At 40.0% G+C, this 25863-nt stretch overlaps 1 protein-coding gene across 1 annotated transcript in view; it reads right to left on the bottom strand.

Annotated features, from left to right (window-relative positions):
- Window positions 1–25863, bottom strand: part of wdfy3 (WD repeat and FYVE domain containing 3) — an 86604-nt gene that overhangs the window by 28199 nt on the left and 32542 nt on the right. Inside the window, exons 16-32 of the mRNA XM_054610292.1 lie at window positions 25718–25830; window positions 23254–23491; window positions 17800–17900; window positions 11970–12188; window positions 10612–10796; window positions 7413–7644; window positions 7148–7308; window positions 5336–5447; window positions 5011–5201; window positions 4101–4253; window positions 3800–3873; window positions 3514–3675; window positions 3213–3307; window positions 2987–3107; window positions 2489–2706; window positions 1376–1572; window positions 92–226 (exon numbers count right to left, since the gene is read on the bottom strand). Coding sequence (XP_054466267.1) covers window positions 92–226; window positions 1376–1572; window positions 2489–2706; window positions 2987–3107; window positions 3213–3307; window positions 3514–3675; window positions 3800–3873; window positions 4101–4253; window positions 5011–5201; window positions 5336–5447; window positions 7148–7308; window positions 7413–7644; window positions 10612–10796; window positions 11970–12188; window positions 17800–17900; window positions 23254–23491; window positions 25718–25830 — 2707 coding nt within the window. The remainder of the gene's footprint in view (window positions 1–91; window positions 227–1375; window positions 1573–2488; window positions 2707–2986; window positions 3108–3212; window positions 3308–3513; window positions 3676–3799; window positions 3874–4100; window positions 4254–5010; window positions 5202–5335; window positions 5448–7147; window positions 7309–7412; window positions 7645–10611; window positions 10797–11969; window positions 12189–17799; window positions 17901–23253; window positions 23492–25717; window positions 25831–25863) is intronic.

Here is a 25863-nt window from a genome sequence, read left to right as displayed (position 1 = left end):
ATGTATTCTTTCTAAAGGGTAGGCCAAAGATCTGGGCTAATCTTGATAGATCTAAAAAAAGGACTTCTGTTGACTGGAGGCCTGTTCTCACCAGGTTGAGCATGCTGCGCAGCATGGCCAGCAGTAGGAAGGCCGCCTCGGTGTACACGTTGTGGATGGAGCCCACGACGGTCCCGCTGGAGGCCGGTATGCCAAAGATGAAGGTCCAGATGGAGTCCAGGTCAAACTGAGAGGACAAACAAACAGTGGGGTAATATACAGTCAGAGAAACACACTACATATTATCATACTGTATGTTACTGTTCTTTCTCTTATGTGTTGTTCTGACATCTGAAAACTGCTAATATCTGTATATCTGGCATCAAGAATTAATACTTCATGTGTTTTCAGTTGCAATTGATGCATTTCAGCTTTTCTACTGATCGTGGTAAGTGATAAGTGGGTATAGTGCTTACAGCTGCAAATGTAAATTACCCTCAATATACATTCAGACTCTGATTGCTGTTAAGCTGTCAGAGAACATTATGCTGGCAATTTGAATTTTATTAAGACTATGTAATTTCAGTGAATGCCTCAAAAGGCAGCAATGTCCCCATTTTCTAATGCATCATTCCCACAGAAGAATCATTTAAAAAAAGTACATTTCATTTAAAGTAAGACAGAAATATTATTTCATATTTACTGATCTTTATGGAAACCATGAGAGGAAAATGAGAAAAAAAAAAACCCTACATTTTCTTAATTCTTTAAACCCTTTTTCTTCAAAAGTTTTGGCAGGTCAAAAAAGTATTTTTAAAAAATCAAAAAGTGTTGATCAGATCAAAGTCTTATCTAAATATTTTTGTCTCCTTAGTAATAATGCAAGAAGATATAAAAAATGCCAGGTGGAAAAGATTTTGCCAGGATAACTGTTCCAAGTTCCATCATTTTGTTTTTTCATGATAGTTTTTTAAGTGTTTGTTGTTGTAATACTCATGCTGGCCACAAGAGGCTGAAGTGCAGCACTACTCCATGTTCTAAATAGGATTAAAACCTTTCATGTTTCCTTCCAGGTGAGCTTTGATTTCTCCATGAAGTCTACAAACAAGGCACATATAGTGTGTGTTTTCAAGTTGAAGACAGAAAGAAATTGAATGTTTTTTGTCCTATTTACAACATGGGTGCCCGTTTCCAACACTTGTGGCCAAAATGGGTATTACAACAACAAGCAACAAGACTCTTTAGATCAGCCTTAGAAAATGGATGACCAGAATATATATATATTTTTTCTCAATGGTCTCTCAGGGCTTCCATAGGTTTAAGTGTATAACATTTAAAGAAATACTGCAAATCCATTGGTTTACGTAGAAAAAGAAAGAAAGTCGGGCATACTAACATGTACCTGCAGGCTGTCCGGCAGCTCGATGACGGGCTGCTGCAGGAACAGCGCCATGAGCAGAAAGTAGAGCTCCGGCACGTTGGTGTGTTTGGGCAGCAGCGTCTGCAGCACCGGCAACCCGGGGAAGTGGCAGGCTTCTCGGTTGATCTCCCGCAACGTGGAGCGCCCACCGGCACTGCGGCCCACGTTGAAGCCTAGAGAGGAGGGATGGAGGACGAATGAGAGGGAATAAAAACAGGTGGATTCTGCCGCATACGCTCTCTGACTACAGGGCATCTACCAGCTGTTGGAGCAGGTTTCATCAAGGTCGTGGTTATAATTATAACAAAAGACTGTAATCCTCTAACTGAGCTAATCAGGCAGGATTTAAACTGGGCACTAGCAAAATCATTTAAAAGAATAGGATTTGGTTGAAGGACAAACTCCAAAATCTAAGGGCTTCATTTTGAGAGCACACATTCTGACAATGCTACAGCAGTGGTGGTTTAGGCCATGTCACTACTCAGCGAGGTTCTCATAAGCAAGGTCAATGGTTCTCAACCTGGAGGCTGGTTAGAATATGTAAATGTAGGTGGAATGTAGTTTAAAAAAAGGAATCTAATACACAGATTAAGGAGTAAATCCTTCATTTTTGTCTTAAAATAAGCGCGTAAAAGTGCGGGTAGAGAGAAGCTTAAAATAAATCCTAATTTCCCAGGTTGAAAACCGCTGAGCTCAGGATGAACTACGGTCGCAGCAGCAGGGAGAGCAGGGAGGCATAAAAAAAACCAAATGAGAGGACGAACCCTTGGCTGTGAGACGCACAAACTGCGCAGCTTTCTGTTTACTGAACGAAGGCCAACTCCGACGGAAAGCGTTGCCAGAGTGAGGAGAGGCGTCTGCTGAGCCATGTTACAACATACAGTACACACACTGCACATTATCACCGCATGCTTCTGACTCTCCAGGTGGGGAATGTTCAAATTTATGGAATAAAAACAATAATTTGAGCTAAAAATCAAGCACATGTCCTTCCAAGATAATTCCCTAAAATCCACTAAATCCAACTTCAGAGTTGATACTGTCTCCCTACTGCGTTTCCATGGTGACCCTGATGTCTCGTGGACTCACCCAGCACCGTGCCGATCTTGTTGGTCAGGACGGAGTCGGTGTGGTCCAGCCAGCCTCCTCCACACAGGCCCTCCTTGAAGCGGTTGAGGATGTTCTGGTTGGAGAGCAGCACCACCAGGATCCACAGAGCGGCCGTGACCGTGCTGGAGTGGAGGTGCTCCTCCATGAACATCAGCAGCCAATCGAAGCCCAGCGTCCGCACCAGCTCCTCACACGCCCTGCAGGGGGGGGAGACAGAGATTTTTAATTATTATATATTATATTAAGTGTTTTTAATTAACGGGTGCAAAGTGTCAAGTAAACCAGAAAAAAAGTACATTGATCAGCTTTGCTTTAGTGGTAAAAATCTAAATAAGATCCTGGAAATCTGACTTTTTGCAGAACACATTTGATAAACTACTTATAAGATTCTTATTTTGCCGTGGGAGTTTTCTTTTAAAAAGGTCAAGGTCAAAGCTTTTAGGATAAGCAGATACACGAGGAGGCTTTTTGACTCACTGTGCGTTGACGGTGCATTTCTCTTTGGTGGTGAAGAGCAGTCTGAGCAGGTTGTCCAGCAGTCGGTTCCTCAGCAGGATGAGGCTGGCTGACAGGAGGCCGCCGAAATCATCGTCATTACCTGGAGACACAAAAAAAAAATGTTTTGAACAACCCAACATATAACCAAAATATCATTCAAAACACATATTTTTATACGTCCACACATGAGTATATTTATTGTTACCTCCATCGATCTTCTCCTCGTTATTGATTTCCATGACAACAAACTTCTCACACACGGCAAATGTGGGCAAAGTAGAAGAGATGAACTGGCCAAACCTGTGAGGAGAAAAACAAAAAGGAAAGCTTTTTGTTTGTTTTGTGATTCTGCTTTCTGTTCCCCAGTTTTTCAGCATTAAGTATACGATAAAATCAAACAAATACAATACACAAACATGCTTCTTGTAGTTTACATATTCCATTGTTACTTTATCCTGCATGACGTTAAGTCTACTCCTTGAGTATAAGTCTGAACATGTGCTTACCGCAGCAGATCATAAGGGTTGGGGAAGCCCTGCAGCAGCAGACTGAGCACGTTGCTGATGGCCGCTACGGTCGGCTGGGACAGCGAGGTGTCCCTCAGGGTCAGCAGCAGTCTGGGGATCAGCTGAAACTCCCTCAGCAGTTTGGCGTTCTTAGCCGCCTCGCTGTTCAATACAAGAGAGTTGGACACACAGTCAGATCAGAGTTTTAATCACTTTATGATTCACTATTTAATCAGTTCGGTATTCGGGGTGAATTTCGGGGGAAATAAAGTTTTTTGACACTTGCCTGGATTCAGTCAGCAGTTCGATGAAATGCTCAAACAGAGACAGATGGAGCTCGTAGGGAGCGTGGAGCCAGACCTGAGGAGCAGAAGGAGCAGAGTGAGACCTCGGCAACACAAGTTATGCTTGGAAACACAAACGACTGGCAGAGAGAAGTGGTAGCTTGGCATGTCGTCAACATAGGTAGAAGCTTATTGCCAGTTAAATGCTTCTTTCAACTGCTGGACTCCAATAATGCTATTTGGTGAAGAGCACTTCATTTCATCAACATCTACTGGTTCCATTTGGCCCTCATAAGCCCTCACCTCGAAGTCACAGAGGAGGTCCTGGAAGGCGGTGGAGTTGGGAATGATGGAGGTCTCGTGGCCGCTGTCCACCGTCCCCACCAGAGAGAAGGTGAGGTGGAGGATGTGGCTGTTGAGCAGCGAGCGCTTCTTCTTCAGCAGCATAGCCAGCAGCTGCAAAGGGACGGAACAAAAATATATATTTTAATCAGCAAATCACATTGCATTTTTTAAATTAGTGTTGCATTCCTGCTTCATATCTAAGTCTCAATAAACGTATTAGCTTTCAGTTTAGATTGTGCGGAAAAATAACAGCCATGGTGGCATGACAATATTCCCAAGAACATAAATAATAAGAAGACGTGAGAATTTACGGAGCTCCTGAAGGGACAAGGAGGGGGAAATTATGAATAATTGAAAACAAAAAGATGTACTTTCACCAGCTTTCGTCTAGGTCAATAAAAAAAAAAAGATACAGTAAATAAATGAATTAATAAAAACAAATTAATAATTATTAATTTAAAAAAATGAGGTTAATGTACTTCCAGGTCAGTTCAGTACCATGGAAACAATCACAATAAGGGAACGCACTAAACTAAAACAGGTTAACAAGAAGAACTAAGTATAAACATGTTTTACTCTGACGGAGATCACTCTTAATGTGTAACGTCAAAGTTAACTGGATGTACAAAATACAGTTTGGTGAATATAAAAGGTGTGATAAACAAAAAAAAGCATCAAAACAATCTGGAAAGTCACTTGCCACCTTTTGTCTTCTGCCAACAGTTATGAAACCGTAAAAACCTCCACACCAAACCAATATTTACAGACTAATGTGTTTTTATTCACCTGCTTTTTTCAAATAAAGTCAAAATCCAGATTATCAGAGTGTCATGTGACCCGTGTGTTAAACTGTAGACTGGTGTCTAACCTGGTATCCTTTGATGCGTTCCATCTCCTTACTGGCCAGCGGGTTGCTCTTCACAACACACACCAACGCCTTCACAGCAGCATACAGCCCCTCCACGTCGGACGCCATGGCAACCAGGCCCAATATGGCCGCCGCCCCGCCCACATACTGCAGGTTGGTGGCCACGGGTTTGGCCACGAACGCACGGACGCCTGAAGGGATGAAAATGTAGGGAATGTATTACAGCTCCAGTATAAATGTTTCATACAATTTCATATTCATGAGCTTTTCACAGCAAACAGGATTATCTGCTGATGTTATGAGTCACTTGGCAGAATTTGTTTACCTAAATATCCGATGACAGCGGCTCCGATGGTACGCGCCGGCCCGTTGAGGTGGCCGGCGGCGTTGTGAATCAGCTTGACCGGAGTGGCGTTTTCATGAGAGGACACGGTGAGCTACAAACAGAGGGAGAGAAGATGAGCAGTTAGGACAGGGGTGTCAAACATCACAGGTCCGATTCTGAGGACTTTGTGAAAGTGTGAAAAGTCTGCTTCACAGCTGTTCCTATTTTTCCACCGGGGAGAAAAGTAGACACAGAGTCGGGTTTTCCCAAGAAAAATGGTTCCTATTATTTACTCATGATCACATAATGTAGATGGACATATGATTAGAAATACAGGGTTTCTGTTTCTTTAAAGGTAAATGTGAAGCCAGTGTTCTTGGGTGTGTTTGCAGCAGCTTTCAGTGCTCAACGAACATAATATATACTGCACCATAATCAGACTCATCATGGTGAAAAATACCAGAACTTGCGAGGAAAACTAAAAACAGAGAAGATGAATGAATTGTTGACAGTTTTTAGTCGTAACCGAGAGATCAGCAAAACATAGTTTGACAACTTAAGAGTTAAAAAATTACACACACAATGTTGATGTTCTCATTTGTCAAATTTATCCTCTAAAGTCTTTTCTTATGGATTATTTTGTTTTGTTCTGAGAAGGCTTTGAACTCTGCTTGTTATGGACGCTGTTACATAAGGAGCATCAGAATATTGTGTTGAAAGCTGCTGTCTGAAGTCTCAAGGTCTGAAGTTTCTAAAAAGCTTTATTCAGCCAGTTAAAATGAAATATGGGAAAAATAACAAAAGAAAGTGATACCACACTCTTTTGCTCTACCAGAAAACACTATATTACACTATTTATTCATTTTAACATGATTTAGCAAGTTAAAAAATTTGTGAAAAATACTGACGTTATGTGACATTTTCCTCGTTCTAATAAGAAAAGAGTGATAAAGTTATTTCTCAAACAAAAACACCCATGTATTCTGCTATAAACGACTCTCTTCCTGTCCTAAAACAGCTCCCTGCAGAGCCAGAAATGCTGCCTCTGCACTTCTTTGCAGTCTGCTTCCTGCGGGTCGCAGCGAGCCGAAGCTCAGTGGGGGAGAGCAGTGCAGGCTGGGAAATAACTTGACAGGTGGCGCGAGAGATAAGGACGGAGGAGGGAACTCATTTGGAGCTCAAACACACACAATAGGAGGGTGTGTTAGCTGCATATATACATATATGTGTGTGAGTGAGCATTCGTGCATATATTCTGTTGAAGAGTGAGTTTGACCTTTGCACGCCCGTATGCATCTGTATCTACGTCTATATATATATATATATATATATATATATATATATATATATATATATATATGATTGTGTGCAAACTAGGGGTTTAAAATAGGAATTTATGCACTATTATCTATAATCAATCTATAAAATTCAACTCCAAGAATATATTCTATATAATTAAATGCTAGAAGAAGTACATTTTGTTGCTAATATTGCAGTCCTTGATATCCAGAAGAACCGCTACTTCAGTTTCACGATAACAAAATTCAGAATTCGTTTTTCTACGGTAACCCAAAATACCAGCGACCAGGACTTCACTATTTTTTAAAAAAAACACTCATTGTGTGTCTTTATTCAGGTGAAAACTGCTGCAGTCTATATTTTGCTTTCAGTCCATGAACCTCAGTCTCAGTGCTTTCTTTTGAAAACATTCCCAGAGATGTGATTTCTTCAATTCTCTACGTAGAGGCTTTAATAAAAACACAATCCCAGCATGCTGACTCTGATTCTACCCAGCAGTGGTAAACGTCTGACCTGTTTGGCGATGGCTTTGCTGTCCAGTTTGTTGTAGACTTTCCTGATCTTGGCCACGGTGAGAGTGGAGACGGAGAGAGCGTAGAGACTGAAGGACACCTTCTCCTCCGGAACCAACGCCACCGGGGCGGCCGGAGCCACCTCAGTCTTTGAGTCTTTACCTGGGACGATAAAAAGATGGAGCAGAGGTTAGAAGAGAGAGAAACAGAGACTAAAAGAAAGAACATATATAAGGGTTGGAGAGTAAACCAAGATGGCCACTCACAGGGCAGGTAGACGGCCTGGAAGCTGCCCACGTAGATGGGTCCCAGCTCAAAGATGGCGGCCACACTGGCGGCGGGCAGCACCTCCTCCAGGAAGTGGCTGGGCCCCAGACGCCACACCAGGCTGGAGAGCTGGCGCTGGGCCGGCGGCGTCCCCACGTACCCGTAGACGGTGCTCAGCACGGGGGGGTTGGTGGAGCCGGAGCCGCCCGGCGCGCTGTGGACGTAGTGGAGCTGGAGGAGAGGGTGGAGGTACAGGTGAGTGACTTCTATAAAGGTACGTCACATCTAGAGGTAAGGTTTTTATTAATGGAGGAAACATTTGAATTTTTAGCATTTTACTGTAATTGCAGATATATTGCAGCTATTTTTGATTCATTCTTAGTATTTAGACGAAAATGTTTTTTAGTTTTTGTAACATTTTAGTCATTATTTTCATCTTATGAAGATAAATTAAGTCTAGTTTAAGTCAACAAAAAGTAATGAAATGTAAGTTTCCTTTTAGTCCACATGTTTTCACTCTGTCCTTTTTTAGTCATCAAATTATATAATATATTTTACTTGTGAAGCTAAAACCAAGAATTATTTCACACAAGACTTGATCTTATTTGATGAAAAACACAGTTTCCTTTTTGTCTTTTCTCATCAACAAGTTTGATATTGCTTTAATTAAGTGTTCCATGATGGGGTCGTTATCGTAACGTCTACGTTGAGGAAAACAAAAGGTTGTTGTTATTTCGTCATGGTTTTTGTTAACTAAATTAATTCAGCAGCAGAATGACAAGAAGGATTACAAAAACCAATTTGCATATATTAGAGAAACTGCAGAATGATTATCCAATAATCAAAAGAATAAACCTATTATATATGTTTGAATAAAAGTTATTGATATTTGTGCTGAAATGACTAGTTGGTTTATCAGGTGACAGATGTTTTATATCATTGCAAATTTGATATTTCATAGTTTTAAGCTGTTGGTTGAACAAAACAAGACATTTAAAAACATTCCATTTCACAAAATTTCTGTAATTTCATGACCAAACCATGAAATGACCACAACCACAAAGCCCAAAAATGATTATAAGACTAAAATATAATGAAAATAGTTGTCAGTTGCGGCTTTTAATGATACACAATATATGGTTAATGTAGAGCACTGATTTATAGATAGTGCTGTACAAAGGGTTAATATTAAAATGCAGCCAATAAATGGTGTTTGTGCCACTACCAAACGGCTTTTTAACAAACATCCATATGTTTGAGACTTGTAAACAAGTAAAAACGCTGCACAATGTCTCATCTTTGCATTATTTATAAATCATAAGTCTGAGGGCTGATTAATGAGAAATGAATAGAAGCTACAATTCCTCTTGTGGTCACTGAGTCGAAATGTTTCTTCCTCTTAATTTAAGAGCACCATGTGAGAAGATTTGTGCTTTACAGAAACTCATTACTAAAGGGAGAAAACCACAAGTCCCCTCTGACATGAACACAGACTCATAAGAAACACATGGGCGGCTTGTCTGTTTCCTGTTTGAGGAGCTGAGCAGGAAATGAAGCCGTCGTTATCAGCGGTGCAGAGAGGAAGCTGATACTTGTGGTCTGCTGAAGCTCTAATCTCAGGAGGAATCTGAAGTCACCAAACCACAAAACCACATCCCAGTCTGCTGAAAGCCTGGTTCAGAAATGTGTTTCTGAGCTTTTACGTTCATTAAAATGGTGCTCAGTGTCTGCACGATAATTGCCTTCTCCATCAGAGCAGGTGGAAGTTTGTTTTTAAAGAGAGTTTAAATGTTATTGTTTATTTTTTGCAGGGACAGCGTGCAATTAAAAGTAATAGTATCAGAGTTAGCTAGAGGCTAGTTTGCATCTGTTGTCCCTGAAAACAGATTTAAGTTTATGTGAGCAGATATCTACTCTGTGTTTCTATTCTGTCCATATATGTAATAATGAGTAGAGGATATAATAGATCTTTACATTACAGCAATAAGATGGTAATAACATAGTAGTAGGATAGTAAACGTCTTATGAATGGGTATATCTGGGTAATATTAGACTGAAATGTATGAAACAGGGTAATATGGAGCCAAAAACAAAGGGTTATAACGATGAGTCACATTTAAAGAACTTAAAAACTATGAATTATTAGTATAGTAATATTTTGGTAACAATATGATAACCTGCAAACAATATTTGGATAAAAAAAAAATGGGGAATATATAATTACCAAGGAATATTTTTAGCTTCTGATGTTCATAAAGAAATGAAATATTCTTGATTTTTTTTTGTTTGTTAAGGAAAATATGCTACCCAAAGTATTGATACATGATGGTCCCTGATTAGTATATTTATTTATTTCTCAAAATCATATTATGTGTTCCTTTTACATGATACAAACAATATTAATATTGTGACATTAATGGGTTTATAACGTGATAAATATTAAGTGATATAGGTTTATATATTATGTAGGCTACTATAGCAGTATACCTCCAAAATCAAATGAGATACTAGGAAGTCAAAATTTTCAACTTCCATGTTATAATGCAGAAATTCCAAACAATCCCTGTTGTGTCACAGTATTACCATACAAATGATAAGTGTAATGCCGTGACTTGTTACTACCTGTTCTGTGACTCAGGGCTGCAAAATGATAAACAACCTGTTTCTATTAAATTCGATGCTAATAATAGATTAAACCAAACATCTAGAGTCCCAGTTCTCTGAGGTGTCAGTGAACAGTACAACATCCATGCTTCATGCACCGTTATTGAATTTATGTAATGTTTTGATGATCGATTAATCATTTAGGTAATTCATCAAGAAAAAAACAACCAAATGTTCACTAATTTCAGATGCTTAAATGTATTAATTTGCTGATTCTCTATTTGTAATGCAAATTAAATATCTTTGGGTTTTGGACTGTTGATCTGACAAATCTGAAAAAGTCATTTTTTTGTAATCTGTCATTGTCTTTTTTCACTTTTTAAAAAAATTGTTTGGACTAAATTATAAGCCGTTTACTTGAACAAATAATATCGATAAATCTCTTTAAAATCATATGTTGCAGCCCTAAATGGGATCTATAAACTGCACGCACACACACAGAGGACACTGGGTCTATTATAAATGTCAGTGTTTCCATTAAAAGCTCAGACTCTTTCTGCCATGTCGTGCGTACCCTTTAGTCTGTAGCTTTACCTTGACGGTGTTGATGAGCTGCCCGTCGAGGTACAGCGTGGCCATGCTGTTCTTCAGCATGCCTTTGCTCATGACCAGCACCAGGTGGTGCCACTGGCCCTCCGCGATCAGCTCGCCGCAGCGGAAGCGAGCACAGCAGGGCAGGATCTCATAGAAGGAGGCTTCCTCACTCGACTCATCCGCTGCTTGATTTTTGGGGGATGAGTCAGAGGGAGAAGGGCAGAAGTAAAAAAACATGACCTCTGGGTAACTGAGTGAAACCCCACAAGAGAGACGGCTTTATAACAAAATACTCCACACAATGTTTAAATATGAACGTTTAAACACAATGTACAAACAGTTTCTACATTCAAATACATACTGTAGGATGATGAACATGCACTATATATTATTCCATCATCACTGATATCTGCGACAACAGAAGCAGGTTGAAAATTGACAACATGCTCTGCACCAAAACCTTAAAGAGCCATGTTTTCTTTGTATGTCAGGTTTACACAAACATACTAAATAGCGTACTATTTAGTACTAGTTTAGACTAGTTTAGTACTAGTTCAGACTAGTTTATAGTCTTTAGTACATTCTGTTCACTGCAATACTCTCTACCCTGCATCCACAAACTTTGATCTGGGATTTCCAAAACAACATAAACCGGTTCAAGTTCACCCTGCCAACTATTGCATGTAAATCTTGATGCTGCAACACTGAACTTTGTCAAATAATCGGCCGGTTTCAACCCGCACCAGGTGTTCCTCAGGGCATGCTTCAAAGGGGAATTTTCTGAATCCTTTCTGAATTTATTAGCCAGGAGGCTAAATTATGACAGCATATTACACAATAAATGTACCAAAAATAGGCTACATTAATAGTCATACTAATCATTATTAGCATTACAATAAAGTAACTGAAATTATAGCCTGTTGACAAAAAAGGACTAAAATCAATTTCCTCATTAAGACCTGGAAACACCATAGCATCAAATTTAAAAATGCACTTTGTCCCTCTATGAATAAATCTATAAAGCTTTGATAGACCGCTCCAAAAACTCCATATTCACCACTTTCAAAAGGCTGTTGTTTCCTTTATGACAATTATGAAAATAGGATACCAAAATAGAATACCATAGCGTAATCTACATGGTTGGTTCTTATGTCATATTTGTGTTCTGCCACTTTAAAGGCTCAGAGTTGTGTGTAAATGTTGACTTCCCTCACGGTGGCCCTTTCAATAACTAAACTGAGCTACTTATTTATTCATTTCTACTTTGTTTATAATCCTGAACTCCACCTGAAGTAGAAAAACACCACCTGAAGCAGTAAATATAAACAGGTTGTTGTATTTAGCTCCACTGTACTCACAGTAGGACTGCAGCAGCTCCTCCTTGGTGGAGACGGTGAGCGAGCGGTCCTTGGTGGACAGAACCACGGCCAGGCAGACGTAGTGCTGCTCGGAGGACGTGGCCCGACGGACGACGGTCAGCAGCCGCACCGGGTGGGCCTGGGGAGCCGCGCTGAAGCGCTCCACGCAGAACCAGGTGGAGTAGGTCAGGCCCGACGGAGGAGGAAACAAGCGCTCCCCTGGAGGTGAGAGAAGGGGAAGGAGAAAGAGATCAGAGGAGGTTTGAATATTCTCCTTATTAGTCGTTCTTACTGTGTACACCATATTGCGTTTCCACCATTTGGAGCTCTCTGGAAAATCTTTTTTGCCTGTGAGACATTTTCCTTTATTTACTGAGTGGCACAGATATTGTCGTTTTTGGACAGACGGCATGTTTACTCTTGTTTTGTTGCTGCAGGCGCCTACGTGATATTAAAGAGGAAATGGAGCTGGAGATGTCTCCAATTTCTACAAGAATGTTTGCTGATAGTGGCAATAAAATGTTTAATGTGAATTATATTCATGCATTACAGCTGCTTAGCTTTATTTTGTTTTATATTGTCACTTTCATTTTGTCTTTTGAGATGAAACACCCCATTAATCCCCTTGAGTCATTTTATCTCACCTGTATTGTTTTATCATTTGTGTATGTATCATTTTTCTGGCTTATCACTGTTTTTTAAACAGGTTTGTAATCACTTCAAACCATATAAATTATGTCAGGATTTATACAAAATAGCTTCTGGTCAGACATAACTGCAGAACATTGATGGTTGAATTTATAAAGCAATGACTTTGTCCACTTAAAGCACCATGAATTTAGCATAATTTGCAACCTCTATCTGCTGTGCTCCTGTTCACAAAAGATATTGCACTAATGATATAACACGCCCATACATTTTCACAACTTGGTGCACAACAGCAGACACAACAGCAGAACAGAACACTGACGGTTGAATTTACAAAGAAATGACTGCGTCAGCTGAAAGCACCATGAATTGCAAAACTCTGTCTGGTCTGTTCCTCTTCACAAAATATATTGCGCTAATGATATTACAGCGCAAACAAGCCCATAAGGTTTTCACCACTTTTTTTTTTGAGGAGGCAGAGAGAAGAAATAATTTGATTATAATAATTTTTTTGAATCATATTTTTTGGGGGAGAAGACAGAGGGAAGAAATATATTTCATATATTTTCACAAATGACAGGTAGCTACTGTAGAGGAGCTTTAATTCATTGCGTTGTCATGACACGACTGTCACTGGGTCCCAAGATAAATGAGTTTGAGCGGAGCACGACGACGCCCTCGTCTGGCTCCAATCACGGCTGCTATCACTGCTGCTATCACTGGAGGGTTTCGCTGTGAACCCCCCTAATAAATGCACGTCAGTTACCATCAACTCCCTGAAGAAGCTGACAATTTAACCGCAAATGCATGTGGCTATTAGCGCTGATCTTTGTTTTTGTAATCAGGCTCATTTGCATAGAAAGGGGCCAATTTTGCAGCAAATTACTGCATATTTCTTAATTCAAATATGTGCAAATAGCACAGGAGCACGAGGCTTTATTTTTGCTTGGCAGCGGAGTTCAGGGTGCAATCCACCTTGACGTGTTTTTTTTTTTAACACTTTATTTTTGTTGCTTTTTCCATCATAGGTAGATCACATACATACAAAAGGGTAGAAAAAAACAAACCAAACAAAAACAAAAGGGCCCCGGATTGCTCTGTTCCTTCAAAAGCATTATAAATCTTGATATATATTCAGGGTTTTTTATCCTGTCTTATCGTTGAGATGTAAACATTGTCCATTTCTCCCAGTTCTCGTGACATCGCTCCTCTTGGGATCTTATCCTGTGAGTTAACAGTTCCATATCATATATTTCCTTCACAATTAACAGCCAACCATCTTGTGATGGTGGTTCTTCCTTGTACCATCTCTTTGTGATAGCCTTCTTACAAGCTGCTAACAAGATTTTCAGCAGATACCTGTCTTCTCTTAGCACAATATCTCCGGTCATACTACCAAAGTAAAGCAGCATACATGACTTAGGTATATCATATCCCAGAATTTTGACAGTAACCATATGGACATTTCCCCAAAACTGTACAATTTTAGGACATAACCAAAATACATGAGAATGATCTACATTTACTGCCCCACATTTCCTCCAACATGGTTGAGCAATAGACAGATATTTGCTCTTGATTTGGGGGTGATAAAGAATCTAATGACATTCTTCCAACAATGTTCTCTCCAAGTTCGCGAGGATGTTGAGGACTGTTGTGTCCTCCAAATATAGAGCCATTCATCTGTTGTAATATTCACATCAAGTTCTTTTTCCCATTTCAGTTTTACATAAGATGTTGTATTTCCTAAACTGTCCATCAAATGTTGATATAAGGTGGATATGATTCTGTATTTCTTCGAGTTGTAAACTCCAATTACGGTTCTGATTATTCCATTTTTATCCAAGTTAATATTGTGCTTTATTTCTCTGTCAAAGAAGTCCCTTAATTGCACATATAAGTGGTCTTGATTATTTAGTAAATACTTGTCTTTAAGCTCCTGAAAACTCACAACATTCCCATCTTTAATAACTGTGCATATTGCTGTTATTCCATACGGTATCCACTGTTTAAACCTCAGATCAAGTGTACCCGGGATAAAATGCCTGTCATAGGCTATCCATCGAAGAAGCCTGAGCTCTTCTTGTAATCTGTATTTTCGTACCAGTTTAAACCACATCTCCAGCGTGAATCGGGTGATAGCATCCATCTGTTCAAGTAACTCTTTTGCTATATTTCTGTCCCCAATAAGGCTTTGAATTTCCCTTCCTTCTACATATCGTTCTAGGTTTTTCCATTTCGCCTCATAATTTTTAGTACACCAGTAAATCACTGGTCTAATTTGTGCTGCATGGAAATATTCCCTAAGGTTTGGTAGTGACATTCCCCCTTTATGTTTTCCAATCTGTAATGTTTCATATTTGACTCTCGGCCTTTGGCCATTCCATATAAACCTTGATATAGTTTTATCCCAGGCTCTAAATTGTTTCTCAGGTATACCTTGACGTGTTTTGATAATTACAGGTTTTCTTTTTGTTGGTTTTTTTTTTGTGCAGGTTTAGCGGCCGGAAAAAAGGCCTGCAATCCTTCTGTGAATTTGCTCTCGGATGCGCAGAATTAATCTAATCTTAGCCTTAAAAAAAAAAGTATTTGAGCCTCACAGCATTGCAAACTCACTGTGGCTCAGTTTCAGGCAGGACCAAATGAAAACGGTCCAGAAAACCATCATTCACTGTCGGCCCGCAGCGACATTAGCTAGAATTGATTTTTGTATTAGACTCTACAGGAGCACAGACCCAACGAGGAGCTAAATGCAACCTCATTGATCCATTACTGCTCGTTTGTTTAAAAGGAATATGGACTTGTGGAATTACAGAAAAAACACTAATGCTGCAAGAACAGAGACAGTGTGTGAAAGAATACATACATTTCTTATGAATATCAGTCGATGGCTGATACAACAGAGGTGCTACTAGTTTCTGAGCAGACTGATATTTTGATGAATGAGCATCCTGATGATGTCATCCAAAGATATGGGTCAGATAGGAGTGAGATATGGGAGGAGAGAAGGAAGGAGGAGGAAGGGGATTGAGACAAATGAGGCAAGAAAGGAGGCGAGAAAAAGTGACAATCGAAGGAAAGATGGAGGGAAAAAAAGAGAAGAAACAGTGAAGGACGAACAAGTAATGAGCGGAGGGAGAAAGACAAAGAAAAGGATTGTGGGTAGGAGATGGAGATGAAGGATGAAAAGGACGGAGAAAAAGGAAGATGTGAGTGACAGGAAGTGATGAGGGAGGAAAAGAGCGAGGTCTATAAATAGTGTTGTGTGACTGGCTGGAGACGACAAGAGGAGGAGAGCGAGGGGTGGAGGAGGGCAGAGGGAGAGGATGAATGGGTGAACAGACGGAGAAATGATAGAAATGAGGAGGGAGGGGAGGTGAGGTGAGGCGAGGAGAAAAGGGTAAGAGGAGATAAGACGAGAGGAAAAGGGGAGGAGAGGAGAGAAGATAGGTAAGGAAAGAAGAGGAGAGGAGGATAAAAGATGAAGGAAGAATAGGAGAGGAGAAGAGAAGAGTGGAAAAAAATGAGAGGAGATGGGGAGGAGGGAGGTAAGGAAATGAGAGGAGGAGGGAGTAGAGTAGAGGAAAGGAGAGGAGAATAAAGGAGAGGAAAGGAAAGAAAAGGAGAGGAAAAAGAAGAGATAAGAGAAAAGGAGAGAGGAGAGGAGAAGAAAAGACAAAAGAAGTGAAGAGAAGAGAGGAAAGGATAAGAGATAGAGGGAGGGAAAGGAGAGGAGAGGAAAGGAGTTGAGAAGAAAAGACAAAAGAAGAGAAGAGAGAAGAAAGGGAGGAAAAGATAGGAGAAGAGAAAAGAAGATAGGAGAGGAGCGAAGAGGAGAGGAGAGGAGAGGAAAGGAGAGGAAAAAAGAAGGGAGGAGAGGAGAGATGAAGGAACAGAAGAGAAGAGAGGAGAAGAGAGGGAATGAGGAAAAGAGGTGGAGGACAGGAGAGGAAAAAATAAGAAAGCTGGAGGAGAGAAAAGAAGAGGAGGAGAAGAGAAGAGAAAAAAAGGAGAGAAGTGAGCTGGCTGTGCTTCATAAATACTGAATGAGTCTTCAGGCTAGAAAATGAAGGATAACGTCACACGTTTATTTTAACTCCAGCTCTTTGGGTTGTTTGGGTTTCAGGTGTTTTGGTTTTCCTTTCACACGCACAAATGATGAAAACTGAAAACATCACAACCAGAACACTCTGTGGGCGAGATGAGGAAATCCTGAGAGGTTAAAAAAAGAAAACACTGTGAACAAAGAAAGTGAGAATCAAGAGGAGAGCTGAGGAAAACAAAAGGAAGCGATGAGGAAGAGGGTTGGAGGTGTGAGTCGAGTGAGAGTGTGTGTGTGTGTGTGTGTGTGTGTGTGTGTGTGTGTGTGTGTGTGTGTGTGTGTGTGTGGTTAAACACTGTGAGGATCTACAACAGGTGGGATGTTCATCAGGAGGAGAGAATATCTATTTCTTGCTCTTTCACTGCTTAAATACAGAAATGTTTTATACCTCAGTCCTTTCTGAACAACGATGGAACATGTTAATACCACAGGGACAAGGAAAACGTACGCCAACTAAGAGACAAATATGTTACAGATGTAAGTTGGTGGTTAAATCCCTTAAATATGAATATATGTTGCCATGGTTATGCAGTGTTTTCCCTTTTGAAGAAAATGAAAAGACAAATTAAATGTACAAACAATCTAACAAAGTCGCTGCTAAACATCAACTCAAAATACATCAGTTCCTGTCCTGCAGTCAGGATCAACTACGTATAAAAGGTATTAAACAAGGAAGAAAAGTGCTAAATCTAGTTTAGTTTGCAACGTTTGCAATAATGTTTTTAATAACTTTGTCAATATGCTAACAGCCCAGTACCTTTTTAGTGTAGTTTATATGAGTTATATGAGGTATACCAATGGTTTAAATTGGTCAAAATCAGGGCTCGCCAGTAACAGTTTCCCGGTTACCATTGGCAACCATTTTTGAGGATTTGGCAACATATCTTTTTCTTATTTTCTTTTTTTAAAGATTACTTTTTTTTTTTTTTTTTGCCTTTATTTGATGGTGTAGCTGAAGAATGGAAATCTTCTCGTCGGTTCACCAACTAGTCCTTCAAGTAGTCGATATGTCTCTATACTCTGAGTTGGTAACTCAATTATCTGACATGCAACGTGAAGAAAACCGCGGTCCGTCTTTACCTGTTCCCATCCCGCTCAGCACCGCTCCGTCGCTGACACCGGAGGCGTTGGTGTTGTTGGTGGGGGCGTTGTGGGGCGCCAGGCTGGGCAGAAACAGGCACCTGGACGGGACAACACAGAACAGATGAATGTCATCAGAAACTAAAGATGCTAACAAGCTGAATTAGAGGTTTTTCCATTAGACAGCCTCATCTGTGAGGTTAAAGAGAACAATCTGGTAATTCAAGCGCTGGAGACACAGAAGCTTTGTGTTATAATATGGAAATCTCAACTTCCTGATTCTCAAGGATTAACTATGTATGAGAGCTGGATGAAAGCAGACATTCAGGCAGTTTTTCAAAAGGAATAGAAGTTGCATCTCCTTGCACTTTAGCTTAGGTCAATGCTGCTACTGATTATAATGAGACAATATAAAAGGGTTTAAAAGTCTCCAGTTAGCTTCCTGCTAAAATGAGGGACCTTTATTCTGTTTGATGAAGATTTAAGTGCACGCTCTGTCCTCCACTCCTTCAAGGATTTCTTCAGCCGACAAACACTGACAATCATTCTAGCAAAAAAAACAAAACAGAGAATTTGAGTTGTGAGCCGGCGCTGTGTTCTGCTGACTCACTGCCTCTCGGTGAAGGTGTTATTTTCTCCTCTCTAATCATCCAGAAACAGAACTGAAGACACGCGTGCTCTGAGAAATGAACATGGGGATTTGGGGGATTTAAAGGGACTGTGGTGAATTCAACCAGAAACCTGAGAGGACTGGACCGAGAAACAACAGGGGAGAGTCTTGGATGACAGCAGAAAGTCTAAATATCTAGATATAGACACAGGCAATATAGATATCCCTTTATTGTAAGTCTAGAACAAACCAATTTATTTCAAGGCTTTGGTCAATTGTCTTATTTATTTCTCTCTAGCAAAGGAAGCCAAACTGCAGCAATAATTCAGGACAAATCAGAAGAAATTAGCACAATATTGCAGCACAGCACTTCAGTCAAAAACATCGCTACACCATAAAGACAAAGCACTTAACTCTGGTGCTGAAAGAGAGAGTCAGTTCACTGATTAAGTGTTATAAAAAAGACCAAGAGCAACATTGTGTTTTCTCAGCTGAAACACTCCTTGTTTCCTACTGAACCAATCAGCTTTGGGCTAAAATAATATTTAAAAAATATCACAAATTCAATTGTAAAAGCGACCCTTAAAACAGTTGGAAATAAATGCATTTATGAGTAATTTTTGAAACAACAATGGAGCTCTACGGCACAGACGGCTTTGGAAACAGACACTAGTTGTTGGTAATGTCAATTCATTTGTTTTGGCCTTCGAATGGGATTTTTGGTCAATAAGAAAAATAAAGAATGTCTATGTTGCCAAAGCTCCCATAGCTTCCTTTGTTCTAGCTTCTCAAACCGGAGTAAATGGAAACATCTTTTGGTTTTTGACTGTCGGTTGGAAAAAACTAATTTGAAGACACCCCCCTGGACTCTGGAAGGATCGAGAGAGGCATTTTTTAAAACTCATCCGACATTTAATATTATTAATAATTGATTATATGCATAGACTACATGAATCAATAATACAAAATAATTGATGGTTGAAGCCCTAGATATAATCCGCCCAGTCGCCAGGAAAAAGAATGTCGGCATTGTGCGTTTCTGCAAATCACGGAATACTTTGAATGTCAACGTTTTTAAATTCGGTCATAACAAGTAAAGTATTAATTAAATGACTGTTATTGAATTATGGGGTATAATATGTTTGAGTATGAGAAACAAGACATTCCACTAAGGGCTGGTGTGGGTCAAACAAACACAGGACTTTCACTCAGGAGACCGCTGTTCATGTCCCATGTGAAACAAAAGCCAAACATTGACTTTACGCTTGTTATGTAACAATATGCAAGTTGTGTTATTTCTTTGAGGTAGTTGCTTTGTTTTGTTTAAACACAAACCATGATCTTTTTTTTTGAACCCTTAATTAAGTAGTAGTTTTGTTGCCTAAACCTAACCAATTGTTTCACAACGTTAACCGTAAAACAAGGCTGAAATGAAACAGATTTTTGGTTCAGAAACAATCTTTTTTATGAGATCTCTATAAATTATGCATTGTGAAAGAGAAACTGATTTAGCTCCAATATGACCTGATTTTTTTTCCTTTTGGCTCTGTCTTTGTTTTGTTTTCCACCTGGACAGGAAGGTCACAGGTCAGGGTTATCTACCGGACAGCGTCCCTGGACCTGGCAGGGATTCAATGACTTATTCAAGGACGCTTCTCAAAGGCAGACGATCTGGTCCTCCTTTAAACGGACAGTCTGTCGAATTAGCAGCGACACCGCCCTGCTGCTTCATGGTAATGTCATGTATGCTGTCTTATTAGTCATCACCTAGATTAGGTTTAACAAAAAAAAAAAAAAAAAAAACACTCCAGGGATTTCACCAGCTTGCTTGCTATGCTAATTCTTTCCTCCCCCTTCCACCCACACTGGATGGGGGGGCCCTTGTGAGACGGCTGGCTGCGTGAGTGTGCACCGGTGTGTCTGAGTGTGTGTCTGAGTGTGTGTGTGTGTGTGTGTGTGTGTGTGTGTTGTGTTAGCATGTTGTGCACGATACAGAGTGAAGATGTGCATGTGTGTGCAAGAGAAGAGTGCCTGTGTGTGATTCCTAATAGCAGCAGGGGCATCAATATTTCATGGTGACAGATGGGAGAGGAAGGAGGGGTCCGGGTTTGTGAGTGAGTGTGTGTGTGTGTGTGTGTGTGTGTGTGTGTGTGTGTGTGTGTGTGTGTGTGTGTGTGTGTGTGTGTGTGTGTGTGTGTCCTCTGTTTATGGGGAGGAGAAAGTGGGCCAGTGCCTCGTTGCCTGTGTGCTGCTGCTGCTGCTTTGCCGTGTTTTCAGGAGAAACTCCATGTTCTATTCTGAGGCGACGAGTCAAATGGGTTCTTGTGGGGAGAAGAAGGAAAGATGAGAAATTATGGGCCAGGAAATATGGTCGCCGGGTGGGTGAGGGGTTTCTAAAGGCAGGAAGTCAAAAGGGAATCTGGCTGTTGGGGTTTTTGAAGATGTTTTTGGACACTATATATAGATGCCTCATTAAGTCCAGTATGTTTTCACAGGAGTTTGTCTGAGTAGAGAAAGATGAGGATTCTTTATTTTCTTTAAAACATGAGGACCTAAGCTAGAACTGGTATGTTTTCATTTATAAAAGCTTTGTAATGGAATGAATCACCGTCTCCATGATGCTTCAGAAAATTCAATTTGAGGAAATTTACGAGCGATTGAAAACATAATTTCCCCAAAAGCCTTTCCTTGTTTCGAAATTGATTTTTTTTTTTTATTTCATTTTGTTTTCTAAAATGAAAAAACACCATATGTTGTATCTTGTATTCTATAATTACATTAAAAAGGAAATATGAATCATTCTGTGTGAACTGCTGCTGTAATGGGATCTCAAATAAAGAAAAAAAATGTCCAAAAACCCCAAATAAAACATGGACGACGCCTTAAAATTCCCGTTATGTGTATGCATCCTGAAATCAATCTATATTTTTTTTGTACTGAGAATGAAAACTCATTCTTGACCCTGGAAATAGTTGTTTGGCCAAAAAAAAAAAACTCAAGGTCCATTTACTTTAGCTTTTTCTGGAGCTTTCAACTGCATGAGCTCAAATAACTATCAACTGATTAAAACTGTGAAATGTGGTTAAAAACTCAGTTTATTTAATCAAAAACATTGCATCTATTTCGAGGCGATGTGATGCAATTACTGCAAAAAGTATATTCTCAACAATAACCAAGTTTTAGGCCGAAACAAACAACAACAACACAAGTTAAGCTCACACCTAACAGAGAAACTGTAAGTAGAGCACAACATTGAGCAAAAACAAAATGATGACAGGCGGCGTAAGACGATGCATCACACCATCTATGCTGGAGGCTGTAGTATATTTCATATGCAATCTAACACACTGCTGGAGTTACACGCAGCATGATGACTAATGTCACATTAAGATATAGAAGCGTGTTTCATCTCCCAGCTCCAGCAGTTCTATTCATTTCATCTGCCACATCTCGAATTCTGCACCACGACAACATCATCTGTCTGAAGGACATATGTGGCGTGTGTGTGATGGATAAAATAAGATGTTTTGCTCTTGGAACTGTGTTTGAAGGTAAAAAACGTGCAAAAGATTCAGGAAAAATTTGAAATAACTATGATACAAACTATGAATTTCTTCTTTTCTTTTGAGAGGGTCTTAGGAGGGTCATAATTCATCCCTTTGCTGCCTTGCTCTATAACAGCGTCACACACAAACCCAATCGAAGTGATGCTACGTAGCTAATTAATGCTACTCATGTAATCACAGGAAATGACCTTTGGCATTTTGCCGCTTAACTGAGAGAAAACGCAGACCATGACCTTTTTGCAAGACCTGCATCCTTATGAATATTAATGAAGAATATAACAAACCCTTAAGTTTCTCAGCGTTACATGTCTGCATGTATGTGTTGCTAAAAGTGTGTGTGGGCGAATTGCCAAGGTCTCGTCCCACTCGCCATCATTTCCACTGACCCCCCCCCGGCTTTCACGAGCCGCTAACATACAAAGCGCCGGTGAGCAGCAGAGCCCACAAAGCGCCGGGTGTCGTAGGACATAAAAAGGCGGAAAATGAGCCTATTTGTATGCGCGGCTCCACAACTGGAGGCGAATAACAACCTCCTGCTGAGACAGTCGCTGCAGAGAGGTGAAAAAAAAACAAAAACACACACAACCTGTTAAATTGCAGGGAGAAATAACATGTTGCACCCTGAGGTGTGTGAAAGAAAGGACTTCATAAAGAGAACGATTTTAGAGAAAATAGGTATACAAAGAAATCGCATCATCTGTTGCTGCAAAAGCTTTTTATAGTAATGAAGACTCCTGGAGTTTTAAAAGGTCCTCATGAATATTTATTAAATTAATAATGGATCAAATGACGAGAAGTAATGAATGGAAAAATCAAAAGGTGAAGGGATTGAACTCCGTGCTGTGATTCTACTCGGCTTTATGGAGATTGTTAGCCTCTTTTATCTCGTTGTTTTAGTTTTACAACATTATTATATCTGGTTAAATCTCAACACTCTCATCAGTTTATTCCCAGCAGCAGAATTAAAAAGTTAAAGACTAGCTGGTGGAGAAAATGGAGCATTTAGCGGCTAAAGAGCCAAATATTCTTCTCAAGAATGGGTAGAGACCAAAAAGGAGCAAAAAGGAGAATAAATGTTTCCTAAAGCGAAAAACAAAATTTTGGAAACTGGGAAATATTGGCAAACATAGAAGCCAGAAGAACTAAAATGGTACGTTTGTGTAGTCAGGATTAGGAGTGTAAAGAGCATTTGACTCCACCCCCTTTTCGTGGGTAACAAAAAGCTAAAGAGTGGAAAAAATACAGATATGTAAACACTCAAAAGTTTCATGAACTCACCCGAATCCCTCCAGCGAGGTGTCAAACTCCACGAATGCAGGCGTGACGGCCGACCCGTGCAGGCGTATGTCGTGGGGCGTCGTCATGGACACCAGGCATTTGACTCGGGTGAGGGGGACGGTGCTGCCCTCGGCGGAGCGCACCAGGCTGCGGCTGATGCGATACTGGCCGTTGTCCTCCGCCGGCGTGGCGAAGACGCTGTCAGGACCGAAGCCCTCCATGGACATGGTCATACTGTCTGTGAAGTCAGGAAGGACAGGTACAATGTAATTGGTTTACATCTAGTGTGGCTTTGGTTAGTTAACGAGTTTTCTCTTGTAACTAGCTCAAATTTGGCAACCTTCTTTGCTGCTGCCTGCATTCTTTTAGTATCATGTTATTGATCTCCCAATATACAAATAGCTGAGGTTTTCTCCATCTGCAAGTTATGGCAGCAATTAAGGCTCAAGTCCTAAATCAGGAGAGTCCAAATGTTTATCCCTAGAGATCCTTAATGGTCACACATAACATTATGGAAGCCCTGAAAGAAAAGTGAGAAAGAAAAAAAAAAAAGTCTGATCTCAAAAGTTTTCTCTTTTTATTTATGACTTAAAAACATGATAAAAAAAAGATAATCTATCCAAATTACTAAATTATTTTATATTGTTTGTTGTTGTTATACTCGTTTTGGCCACAAGAGGCTGAAGTGCACCCCTTCCACACGTTCTAAATATGACTAAAGGCATTCATGTTTTCTTCCAGGTGAGAAGAAATAATTAAGAAAAAACTTTTTCCAACTGGCAAATGATTTGTATACCTGTTCTTACATCATAAACACAGGAGAAACAATTTAGATCAGAATATTTTTTCACAGTGGCCTCTCAGGGCTTCCATACTCCATGCATATACCCAAAGTTGTTAATTCTTCTTTCTTTCAATTCTGTATCTTTTACACATCTCACTCTACTCAGGCACTAAAATGATCAACTGTTCATTTGCTGTATTTGTTTTAAATGCATCATATGAACAAATGCATAAGTTAATTAAATTTCGTTCAGTAATTTCAGGTAAAAAGGCCTTCGGACTAACAGCTGGATAACAGCATTAAACAGGCCTGGATCATTATCGTAGAAGGACTAGAATTAACTCCGGGTTTAAGGTTCAATAATGTACCTTCTACTAAAAACATGGATTGCTGCTCCTATTTATTAAGAGTTCGAACATCTGACAAAGAGAAACTCGATTAGAGCAGGAACTACAACACCCAGTAAATGCGGCTAATAAACCGTGCTAGACAGCAGCATGTTCATACAGTGGCAGCTTGTAAAGAGCGGTAATTAGTCGCGACTCTAACTCCATTCACTGCTGGGAGGAGACACAATAAGCAATTAGGACATGCTGAGGAGCCCACGAAATCACAAACATTAACAGCTGTTAGTCGGAAAACAAACCATTTGCATTAGACTCAGAGTGGCAAGACAGTCTTTGTTTAAACGGGGGGTTTACACATCAGCTGGGGATTAACGGGAGGCAGGGAGGACTACTTTGTGTTTCCGTTAAATACTTACATTTCTACTTGCAGTGCGACCGTATAACATTAACTGTATACATTCAAGGTTTACCATAATCTTACATTCTGATTAGTTTTTCCTACCAACTCTGAGGAGGAAATAAGTTGCACTGGGTCATGCATACTAAAGTCAGGCTGTTCCACTGACTTTGCAGTAATCTGAACCTCTCTGAAAAAACTGCAATATTTTAAACTGGCAATTAAACGGCAACGGAAAGCTCAACCTCTGCAATCACAGCCTTTTCACCGGAGGATTCGTCCCGATGAGCTCGCAGAGAGAGAGCGTAGAAGAGGAAAAAAGGAAGCAGGATTGGTAGAAGATTGATGGCCTTTTGCCAAGCTTTTAGTACAGAATGAAACTTTCTCCCAGGAGGAAGCTGTATCACTGTGGCAGATGGGAACGGCTCCCGAATGACAGTATCATTTCATAAACGTACCGGAGGACTGCTGTGGACTAAACTCTTCAATTCTCGGCTATTAAAAATATTTCTGCCCACAAATTCAATGTTTGCTCCCTAAACTATTCTATAATGCTTTTTTATTCACTAGAAAAATGCGTAAAAGCAGTTTTAATGATATGAAATTTGAAACATGCACCATTTCAACCTTTTTTTAAATCGCTTGTTACATAAAAATCCTCCAATATAAATGTTTATTAATTCCCAATAGCCAAGTTAATTGCTTGTAAAAACCCGATTTGATAATATTAATTTAAGCTAAATACTTTAAGTATGACAATCTTAAAAAAAACTAAATTATAGAACACTTGAAATGTTCCTTGTTGTGGCCCCTCAGTCAATCCTTTTTTAAACAGGTCTGATAAACAGCACCAGGAACAGCGTTTTCCTCTGGAACCCCTGGCACAGTGACTTATCATGTGATCAAAACCGGGTATGAGAGCTGTGATTGTCTTACTTCTCATCTCGGTGTCGTAGCTCAGAGAGCTGGGTTTGTGAACGCGGTACTGCTTCAGTAGCTTCTTGTCCCAGGCGCCGCAGTTCAGAGGGTTTCCGAGACGCAGGAACTCCCTGGAGGAGGAAGAAGAGCAGGATGTGGAGATT

This window comes from Anoplopoma fimbria, chromosome 13 (assembly GCF_027596085.1).
Source record: "Anoplopoma fimbria isolate UVic2021 breed Golden Eagle Sablefish chromosome 13, Afim_UVic_2022, whole genome shotgun sequence".
Classification (NCBI taxonomy): domain Eukaryota; kingdom Metazoa; phylum Chordata; class Actinopteri; order Perciformes; family Anoplopomatidae; genus Anoplopoma; species Anoplopoma fimbria.
The sequence above is the reverse complement of the archived record's forward strand: the minus strand, read 5'-3'. Positions and strand labels throughout refer to the sequence as shown.